The sequence below is a fragment of the Phycodurus eques genome, chromosome 2 (genome assembly GCF_024500275.1).
Source record: "Phycodurus eques isolate BA_2022a chromosome 2, UOR_Pequ_1.1, whole genome shotgun sequence".
Taxonomy (NCBI): Eukaryota; Metazoa; Chordata; class Actinopteri; order Syngnathiformes; family Syngnathidae; genus Phycodurus; species Phycodurus eques.
The window spans coordinates 12,310,774-12,322,419 of NC_084526.1; the positions used below are offsets into that span (position 1 = coordinate 12,310,774).

Genomic DNA, 11,646 nt, shown 5'->3' on the forward strand with positions numbered 1-11,646 from the left:
GATTATAGACATCCCGGTGGTTGCATACACAAACTGTACGTTTGCGTGTCACTCATTTTCATCTTAGGCCACATCGTATTTAGGTTTTGTCTCAGATAGCTGTTATGAAAATCATATTAACGTATATTCATATAAACACCTCATTATATTATTAAGTAAACAGAACTGCCCCTGCATTTTATTGCTATCATATATAGTTTAACCAAAAAATCAGTCATGGGAAATATCCATCCATACATCAATTTTCTGAGCCGCTTCTCCTCACTAGGGTCGCGGGGGTGCTGGAGCCTATCCCAGCTGTCATCGGGCAGGAGACGGGGTACACCCTGAACTGGTTGCCAGCCAATCGCAGGGCACATACAAACAAACAACCATTCGCACTCACATTCACACCTAAGGGCAATTTTGAGTCTTCAATTCATGCATGTTTTTGGGATGTGGGAGGAAACCGGAGTGCCTGGAGAAAACCCACGCAGGTACGGGGAGCACATGCAAACTCCACACAGGCGGGGCCGGGGATTGAACCCCGCTTCTCAGAACTGTGAGGCTGACGCTCTAACCAGTCGTCCACCGTGCCGCCACAACCAATCATATTAATCATTTTTAACAGATAGACAGTATAGAGGCGAATAAAAAAATGGTCTAAACTTTATTTGCTTGTACCTAAAATACATGTTTTTGAAAAGTCTTATCATAAATAAAGCACATGGGCTAAACGACAATATAATATGAAAAAAAAAAGAATCGTCATTCTTGCATGCCAACATTAGCCATACAACTTCAGCATTCCCTCTGTGGGCCTATCGGTGTGGGACTCAACTCGAGTGCTGTATTTGGCTCCAAGAGTCTATGAAAAGGAACCAAAACAACACCATTTTCTGCCCCTCAGAGTGTCACTTATCACCATCCTTCGCCCCCCATTCCAATCTCAAATTTATAGGCCTATGCAGGGCTGAAGGTTATTGAAAACATAGCTATTCTTGTCAAACTGAGATGGAGCAGAAACTTGATAAGCCACCCACGGTTTAAAAAACCCACGGCGGCAGCGTGAGACACAAGGCAATAATAACAACAGATAGCGAGCTGAGACAGACCCAAACTCAGCTGCGCTCTGCTCGGCTTCAGCAGAACCCCTCACTTAAGTTACACACTTAACGTCTAGTCACATCACAAGCCGGCAGCGGCGGCAGGAAATCCCACCATCTTTAACACAAATAGGAAGACTGATGTTGATCACAACATTTTGGGGGGGGGAAATGTTTCAGCCAACACTGTAGACCATGTAGGAAACGAACCACCTATGGAATAATACATTGACAAATATGTAATAATAAAGCCAGCTCTCCCCTCAGAGAATGGTGTTACCCTATTGACTGTCATGTTGCTGTGAGGTAAATGTGTCATGTCTGCAGGAATCGACACCACTGTGAGAACAAAAAAAACGAGCAGGTGTCACTCGGAAGACATTTAATAAGGAAAATCAATTACTCTTTCATGTTAAACATGATTAACAGGAGATAAAGGTGTAACCGAGCAACCAAGTCGGAAATGGAATTTATAGGTTATCCTGTAAATTAATGTTTGCAATTAGTTTTAGTCATCTACCTCCAACAGCAAAGATGAGCAATTTTGACCTTGTAAATTTATAATTCAAATACAGAAATAATGAAATAATTGGGAGGAAAGCAATGCATTTTACATACACATACAATACATTTTATTATTTCTTTTTTCATTCATTAAAGTTTTTGATATAGATAACAGACATATATACATACGTGTACAACTGTTCATTAAGCTGCAGTAACAGTAGTTTTTCCCAGAGGATGAAGAATACATTGTCGCTGTCGGACGGAAACCCTAAATACTTTCAATTTCATATTTTTTCACATATCGATACGATTGGTATGACCCCACCTTGTCTGTTGTTTTTGTGCATTATTTATTAACCAATTTAAAGTGTTAAGAATAGCTTGAAAACAAATCTGTTAACCCTCTTGGACACTTGAACTGTCAAAGTGTCGTAACCCCGGGAGCCCTGCGACATTATGTCGCCTCAAGATTGAAAGTTTTTTTTAGACAAGTGAAAAAGGTTGGGTTAAATACATATGAGTAAGCTTGTCTTGTTAAAAAATGTATAGCTGTAATACTTCAATGCAGAAGGTAGAGTTTCAGGCACAAAGGTAATATTAATTTCCACCTATTACATAGCTTAGCTTGCCGTTTTACAGTATTATGTCCCCCTCATTGGTTCATTGGTTGTATTTAATGTTACAGTGAACAGTAAACTGTTAACCTTTTACACTTGTATGACAGTGAAATCCCCAAAGTTACTGAAAACTTTGACTTTATAGTTAAAGTTTTTATAGTATAACAATGGAGCTTATTGGTCAAATTTGTTGAATTTAATAGAAAATCTGAAGAAATTGGAGGCTGACCAGCATTCAGGAATGCTTTGTGTTTGTTTGTATAAATAAAGACAACCTAGCCTATAACAGAAGGAAAAAGATAGAAGAAGAAAATAACAGAAATAAACTCTGTTGGACTGCTTCAACTTGCTGATGAGCATATATATGTCACTTCATATTTCCACAAAGAACCCGTTATCATTTTCAACGTGGTACGTCTCTCATCTTTGCCCATTTTCCTTCATTACGCTCCCTCTCAACATTCTCGCTTTTAATCTTCATCTTTCCCTCACGTCAACGCCCTCCTTCCTCCCCCTCATGCTGCCTTCTTCAGCTGCCTTATGAAGGGATGTCTTGTGGATGGCAGATCCGAGGTTGGAACGCTGGCACAGTATGAAAACTCATGAATAACATTAGAAGGCTTTCATTACAAACATTGAATTTTAAAGGACACTCTCACCCTGCCTCAGTCTTCAATCGTTCAATCTGTACAGCGAAACAATTAGTAGTGTTTTGATTTCAATGTTTTTTTGATTTTTTTTTTTATAAATAGCAGGGCTTTGAGAAATTAAGTTGGTAAGGGTCGCTGAAAGAAAGCACGAGAAAACAAATACAATGGCCATTGGGTTTCAGGATTAATATGGAAGTGCCTAAAAAGTGTGCACTTAACGAGAGTGCATGTTTTTTTGTTTTTTTTAAAGTGTATCAGATGCCTAATTAGGCCTACCTCAGCATGTCTCTGCGTGTGTGTGTTTTGTGTGCGCTGCATGGTAATTAATTTCCCAAGAGTATCGAGCACAGTGCTGTGAGACTAACTTCTGTGCATGCGTGTGTTTTAGATTATTAATTTGTAGGGTCTTCTTTTCTGAGCTGTCCGATTGTGCCTGAGTGGATTTTCTCATTTGCAGGCCAATTAGCTAGCGCGCCATGCTTCGACTTTCACTCACACGACAGCCATATAATACATGCTAATTATAAACAAATATAACTAATTAATTGTACGTGCTTGTGGACCAACACCAATCATGCTGTTACTGGCTGTTTAACTGATTAACATTCACCAACAATAGTAAAGTTTGGACTGCAAATATTGGTTGACGATAAATGCATGCACACAAAGTGAACACTTTAGTGAGATGATGTCAGAGCACAATTTCTGCCCTGATACAAAGGAATCTCAAATGTGGAACACAATCTGTTCCCTCAGATTTGTTTACCTCAGATTTGGTAACTTCTCAAATATTTAATTTTGCATGAATAAAGGAAACTTAATTAATCCAAGATCCAACTGCCGCCATCATGAAACCTTTATGAACTGTACATGCCAACTTTAAGGAACATTTTAACATGAACTATAATAAGTGTTAAATAAAGTTAACCTTTGTATCTTAAAAGCTCATTAAAAAAACTCATAGATACAAAAAAAAAAAAAAAAAAGGACTTTGAAGATAAGCTAACTTCATGAATTGCAAGACTCTTAACTGTCAATGAAGTGTAACAAGAAGTTTGTCATTTTTGTCTTTACATAGTGTTGAAATTTGGAGGCTTCACTGTAATGTGAATGGATTCTGGATCTGGTCTTGACTCACTAGCAGGCGAAGACAAGATAACCACTACCAGACAGATTGACAGGATGGAGCTAATTTGTTCCAAAGCTCTTTGAACTTTCAAAATTGTTGTGTCTGCCCATATGGTGACAATAAAGACTTTCTATTCTTATAACACAAACACACCATTATTATTCACTGACGTAAAATGCCAAACAGCTCAGCGAGACAATTATCCAACACGACTGCCATCTACAGTAGTGCTGTTTGTGAGGCTGTGTGTGTGTGTGTGTGTGTGTGTGTGCGCACTGTTCGGTGAAAAAAAAGACGACAGTTGTGTGGCATTGAGTGTGATCTCAAAGCCCTTTACTGAGTTTTTAATGGCTGTTTGGAGGATGATTCACTAACACCTGAGGGGATTCATATGGGGTTGTTTTATCATGACATGAGGACATCCTAATACAAATGCACATGCGTGCACACGCACGCACGCACGCACGCACGCACACACACACACACACACACACACACACACACACACACACACACAAATAAAAATAAGTTAAAAAGAAAATTTCTTAACCCTTTCCTGTGTGTTTGTTTTGCATTTGTGACAAGGTCATGTTTTGTTTTATTCAACTAAAGTCTGTCAGTCAGTCATAAATATTGGGACATTGGCACGGTTCTCATCTTTTTGTCTCTAAACACCACAACAATGGATTTGTAATGAAACAAACAATGTGTCGTAACTGCATACTTCCAGCTTTAATTTGAGAGTATTCACAACTGCGTATTTTTGTTGTTTTGAATATTACAGTATTATTGCACGTGACCTGACCCACCTCGATAAATGGACCTTTGATTTGTTTGCGGCCCTATAGCATTTGTATTTGAAGGCCTCTGGTTTAAACCATAACTATACCACAAACTGTGATCCTTAATAATAAATGTCTTACATATTATTTGATTTTGGAAAAAAAATGCACAAGTGCGCAGCATGTACATGTGGCAAAGACTCTCCATTACTTCCACAACCAACTAAACTTATCTCCTCCAGAACCGCGACAAGGGGTTCACAGTACTGCTATGCAATGTGTGCGCGCATGTGAGCGCACGTGTGTGTCTCAAACTGCAGGAGGCAAGAACAGTTGTGAAAACTGGAGGACAAACAATATGCATGAAGAATAAGGCTTTGTGTGAGACAGAGCAGAGAAAGGGAAAGGTACATGCGAATGACGGACAGATGAGTGGGAGGAATGAGGAGCAAATGCAGCTAAAGAGCAAGGGAAGCCAGACGAAGCAGATGGGAGAATAAATCGAGACGAAGCGACGAGGGACGGAGGTGTGGGCGGGGGGGGGTGGTAGGAGAAGCGCTAACTTGCATGTTTTCCCTCTTCTGATCTTTTCCTGCAACCTAGCTGACCGTGTGCATCTAAAACAGCAATCTGTATGCTTCATGTAGCACTGGATCGACACACTCTCAGACAGTGAGGGGAAGCAGAGGGAATGCGTAAGCGGAATCCACAAAATTGAATGCAGAAAATGTTGTATAGTATTGAATGGTTCCTTCTTTGTATTAGAAATATAGACAAATGCTGCAAGTGGTAATGCTACGGCAATATAATTCACTGGAGCTGGCAGCCAGCTGGTGTAAGTGCTGCATTGCTGCATTATCATTCCTGCGCCTGGCTTTGCAACATGTGCCTAAAAAAAAAAAAACTGCTTTATGGTTGCCAGTAGGCTTTACACGATCAGGACTTTTGGGGCCAATCACCGATCAACGAGTTTAAAAAAACGATAACCGATCCGATCACAAGACGGAGCAATGTGTCCATTTAAATTACCTTTTCATTTACTGTGACTGTCCCTCGCGTAGTTTTCCTTTATAGTCAAGCGCAACCCTTGCGGGCAGTTTTGAAAATGTACTGCAGTTCACCTCCAAGTCGGGGGTGTCGCTAAGTCTGGTATTGGCTAGGACACCACAGGGTGGAGTTTCCTCAGCATTTTTTTGGGCCATTTCCAGTAGCCGTTTTTCTTTTTCTTTCAGTAACAAGGAACAAAGCAACAACAATGGCGACCATGGAACAGTGTCTGCTAGAACAAATGGACCTAGATGACCAGATGATACATTTAATCCATCCATTTTCTGAGTCGCTTCTACTCACTAGGGTCGCGGGCGTGCTGGAGCCTATCCCAGCTATCATCGGGCAGGAGGCAGAGTACACCCTGAACTGTTTGCCAGCCAATCGCAGGGCACATACAAACAAACAACCACTGGCACTCACATTCACACCTACGGGCAATTTTGAGTTGTCAATTAACCTACAATGCATGTTTTTGGGATGTGGGAGGAAACCGGAGTGCCCGGAGAAAACCCACGCAAGCACGGGGAGAACATGCAAACACCACACAGGCGGGGCCGGGGATTGAACCCCGGTCCTCAGAACTGTGAGGCAGACGCTCTAACCAGTCGTCTACCGTGCCGATACGTTTAATTATGCTGCAAAATCAATCGAGAAGGCGGCGGTGTAGATGGTATGGAGAACCAAGGGGCACGCCGAGTACGTCATCACAGCATGTGACTAAAACAGACCAATAATGAGAGATGATCTCTGCGGCGTTCTACGCGCAGCAACAATTTTTTCTGTGTGCGCATCAAGCTACGCAGAAGGGCCGCGCGGGCCAATTCGTCGGTCACGTGATGCAATGCGGCCGTTGTCGGCCGCGCAAGCGCAGGAGTGTAAAGAGGCCTCAATCAGTCAGGTCAAACCAACATGACAGAACTAATGGGTGCTAACTTAGTGTAATTAAATTACTTCACCCACACCGAAACTTTAGATCCTGATTCGACAGCTGGCATGTTTAATACAGGCCAAAAATTTGACCCTTCATTTAAAAAAAATAATTCAATTTAATTCTGATGAATTCCTGAATTTTTTTGGTTAAAAGGTTTGCTGAACCGGTACCATTTAGTTAGGCAAAGCAATCACTATAAATGCACAGATTATTTTGAGGGGAAATTCACATTTTCATTTTGTGGTATTTTCTGGTTCCAAGCATTGCATTGTTTTGACCAGTTCAATAGGTAACACCAAAAATTGTTGTCACATCAAACCCACTCCTACAGAGTAAACTACAACGTAAGCTTTATTTTCTCCCTCTACAACATTTGGTCAATCACAGTGGAAAAATGTTGGCTTGACTTAAATATTTGACAAATCACAGCGAAGACAGAGTACCTTGCAGGTAATAGTAAACAATAATAAAAGTATATATTGTAAATAATTGCAAATATTTTTTCATTATTGTATAATGTAAATTGTTTGCTTTTAATATATTCCATTTACCGGTAAATATTTTATATACAGTTGAGTTTTATATACAGATTCATGAATAAACTTTGTTACGTGTATTCTTGTCATTTTTACGCAAAAGAGACTAATATTTATTCATTGGCTAATAGATTAGCCCATCAATAAATAACATTACACAGAACAAATGGAGAAATGTTCAAAACACTTTCTTCATGTCATGCATTAGCCCAGTTTCCTGTTTGTTTTTTGAATCCATCCTCAAAGGCAGTTAATTATCTTTGTGTTAAGGCTAAATTTTAGCTCCAAAGAAGGGCACACCCTACAGCCCAGGGTCACTAAATGTCACTAAATGTGGAAGCTACTGTCTGTTCTCATACTAGCGGTGACTTGAGATTTCTGCAGACACAAGTTTGAATCCCACCTGAGTTTACCTACATTTGGAAAACTACAAGGGACCACCTAGTTGCGCTTGAATTGTGATAGAAACACGAAAAACTCCAATTTTCCTTTTTCTTTCTTTTTCCTTTTCTGTCTTTTTGTCTTCCCCAACTTTGATGGTTTTGTGTTTAAGTGACAAAGACCCCTGGTAAACTGGTTTAACCTCCAATTAAAAGTTTTACATATGCTTTTTGTGGTGTGTATTGTTCTCCAGTGTGTTTGTGTGTATTTGGAGTGCTCCAAAGAGACACTGACTGAAATATTTGTGTCAATTGGTGTCACTGATGGACTTCAACTTAATCAATTAGATTTAGCTGGTTGATTAAATATTACTTTCCATGTCAATGCTGAAGCACCTCCGCCTCCCAATTCTGTGGTTCGGGATTTGAATTTCAGCTTTGGTGTTCCTGTGTGGAGTTTACAGGTTCTTCCCATGTTTTGCGGTTTTTGTCTGGGTATTCCTGCTTCCTCCCACATTCCAAAAATGCATGTTAATTAGACTCTAAACTCGCGTCCACACTGTACTGAAGACAATTTACCATTAATGGCACTTTATATTGACCTTTGGAATTGGACCAATCACACTCAGAAATGTTTCCTCTTTATTCCCTAGATTATCACTCCCCATCACTCTGATCAAAGCTCTAATAGTTGTTTGATGACCTCAGGCGCTTACAGTCCTGCCAGTGTGTGTGTGTGTGTGTGTGTGTGTGTTTCGTTTCTAGTATTCATCACTCATTACTTCACATTCAAGCCTTTGAGGCCTGTAATTAACTAGAGCTTTGATGCCCCCACACTTCCAACTGCACAATTCCTGTACGCAGACGCAGATGAGACACAGTCACACAAATATTTGTGCAGATCATGATGTCATTCTGTGAGGTTAATGATGGTGTAATGAAAACAGGACAACACACACTTCACTTCTATAAACGCAATCCTTGCCTTCAGCTGTGTGTGTGTGTGTGTGTGTGTTTGTTCTTGCTACAGTTGTTTGGTGACAGCAGCGCAAGTTTGTACATCTCTCACTAATATTAAATAAATGGAGGACTCGGCATTGACAGGTTGTGACCCCCGCCCCGAGGCAAATATAGATGTGCCACTTATTCACTAGCTCAATAACGTGAACGCAACCTGAACACATCTCTTGACAAACACACACACACACACACAAGAATAATGGAACTCACTGAAGGTACAAACTACTGTTGATTTCTCTCTATCTTCAGGTGTGAGAGGGTGAATGTTTTATTTTATATGTTGATTAAATGTCAAGAATCAATGTTAAGGCTTGTAGTCGATAGTTGAAAAGCATTGCGTGTAGGAGTGTGTTATTTAACGGTTTCCTTCATTTTTGCCATAATACTACAGGTAATCTCAATGTGTTAAGCGGAGTACACCTATGCCATAATTTGGCCAAATTTAAGCATTTTCCCCACTTCTGATCAAAGTCAACAAAGGCCGATTATGGGATGTCTCTAAAAGATTCTCCTGAGCTATTACCCTGCTGTGAGGAGTGTGTTAAGACAGAGAGCAGTTTCCTCCTAAAATGTCCGTAAGTATGACTGGCTGTTAGTCTATATATGCCCTGCAATTACTGTAGACAGTGACCAGCCCAGGGTGCATCCCACCTCTGGTTCAAAATCACCTGGGATAGGCTCCAACTCACCTGTGAACCCAACGAGTACTAAAGAGAATAGATTAATGGTTGTAGTGAAACTTGACAAAATGTAGAGGTTTTACAGGTCCTAACACTTCCTAATAAAATAAAATAACAGTTAACACCTTTATGTAAAAAAAGATCTTATCAAATCAATAAACCGCTCAAGGCCACACAATGTTGAAAACCCATCCAACGATTTTCAATAGCCCTTGTCCTCATTCGGGTCGCTGACGAGCTGGAGCCTATCCCATCTGACTTTGGGTGAGAGGCGGGCTACTGGACTGGTCACCAACAGATATAAACAAACAAGCATTCACACTCACATTGACACCTGTGGACAATTAAGAGTCTTCAATTACCATTTTGGGAATGTGGGAGAAAGCCGGAGTACCTGGAGAAAACTCACAAGCACGGGGAGAACATGCAAACTCCACACAGATTTGAACCCCGAACCTCAGAACTGGGAGGGCCAAATATCCAATTTCACTTACTTGGTCCTAAATGTACTTACTATAAGTCGTTAGCAAATTGCATAATTGTCCAAGTCTTTTATCCATCCATTCTCTGAGCCGCTTCTCCTCACTAGGGTCGCGGACGTGCCGGAGCCTATCCCAGCTATCATCGGGCAGGAGGCGGGGTACACCCTGAACTGGTTGCCAGCCAATCGCATGGCACATACAAACAAACAACCATTTGCACTCAAATTCACACCGATGGGCAATTTAGAGTTGTCAATTAACCTACCATGCATGTTTTTGGGATGTGGGAGGAAACCGGAGTGCCCGGAAAAAACCCACGCAAGCACGGGGAGAAAATGCAAACTCCAGTCCTCAGAACTGTGAGGCAAACGCTCTAACCAATCACCCACCATGCCGCCAAGTCTTTTATAACTTACTAAATACAAATGTGCTTGCCAAAAATTGTGAGGTTTTTTTCCTTTATGTCTGTGTAGATTGTCAGTCATCCAGGTCATAGTAATCCGCAAAGGTTGAATTGACGCAATTGACTGTTTTTGTTTGTTGACTTGGTTGTTGTTTTCTTGTTTTTTCTAAAACAAAGAAAAAAAAAACATCAGGCAATTCTGCTATTAAGCTAACAAAATGATCTATCATTGGTCATCTATCTATGCTAGTAATGTATAGTGACAGGCAGAACAATTAAATACTCTTCCACGAGATGGCAGAAGGTACATTTAACCTGCGTATACACCTGTCGCCATTCATACAACAGTTGTGAGTAAACTGAGGCGAAATCATGATTATTTCAATATATATATACACCTTTTTTGTGACATGTCGGACATGTCGTGAAATTATTTTTAAAAAATTCTTGTTCTTTTTAAAAATATATATATACGTATAAATTGCCTTTATACAACAACAATAATAATAATTTACTTTATTTTACTTTACTCAATCCAAAAGCCAGCTCCAACAACCGAAACGCCAGTGTCTTCGAATGATGAGTGATGACATGGCGCCATCAAGAGGCCACAAGCTGGCAGAATCAGGAAGTGACCGCAGGTAGGCTGCTAATAAAAACTCACCGCACAAGCTAACGGCTGGCTATAATAATAATAATAACTACCGCACTACAGTAGTTGTTTTTTTTTTTTTTACCGTTCGGACATGTGAGCTGTTATCATAGACGACAATGAACGTCTCTTACCTCGCGAAGCAGCGATGGCAGACATCTTTGGCCACTTTTGTCGACACACAGCTCGCCAGCGGCTCGGAAGAGAAAAGCAACTTCCCGCTTTTGATTGCTGTCGTCGCTCGCAGGCCATTCCCTTTGCCCGGACTCACAAACCGCTCAAACATGGACGCCATGACACGTTTGGAAGCCCGCGCGAGCAGAGACGACGTATGTTGACGTACATACGCGTCCTACGTCATGATGTCATCAGCATGCCATTTCCCCTCTGCCCGCACATGAACGTGTTGAATGGTTACTATGAGACCAGTTCAATAAAGTGTAATAATCATTTAAAAAACAATAATAATAAATTACACACGATATTTTGTTATTGTGCATTTTATTTTTATATGAGCAAAAAGAAGTATGATGCAGTTTCTACATTACTGCACGTCACGCTACAACCCTAAAAGTAGACTTTTTTTATTTTTATTTTGTTATTATTAGTAGTAGTAGTATTTTTAATGTGGTAACAATAATTTGGATATGCAAATCCCACAAGTTTATCGAGCCCAACGGTTAACGTTACAGTGGTTTGATTTGAAAGCCTTTTTCAAGTTCAATGTATTTCAGAGGAAATG

At 40.4% G+C, this 11,646-nt stretch overlaps 1 protein-coding gene across 3 annotated transcripts in view; it reads right to left on the reverse strand.

The window, feature by feature from the left end:
* The window catches only part of smyd3 (SET and MYND domain containing 3), an 80,677-nt gene extending 69,435 nt beyond the window's left edge, over nt 1–11,242 (reverse strand). For all 3 annotated transcript variants that reach the window (XM_061667547.1, XM_061667539.1, XM_061667531.1), the window contains exon 1: nt 11,039–11,242. In XM_061667547.1, coding sequence (XP_061523531.1) covers nt 11,039–11,199 — 161 coding nt within the window. In that variant the 5' untranslated portion in view covers nt 11,200–11,242. The remainder of the gene's footprint in view (nt 1–11,038) is intronic.
* Between the last annotated feature and the right edge of the window lie 404 nt (nt 11,243–11,646).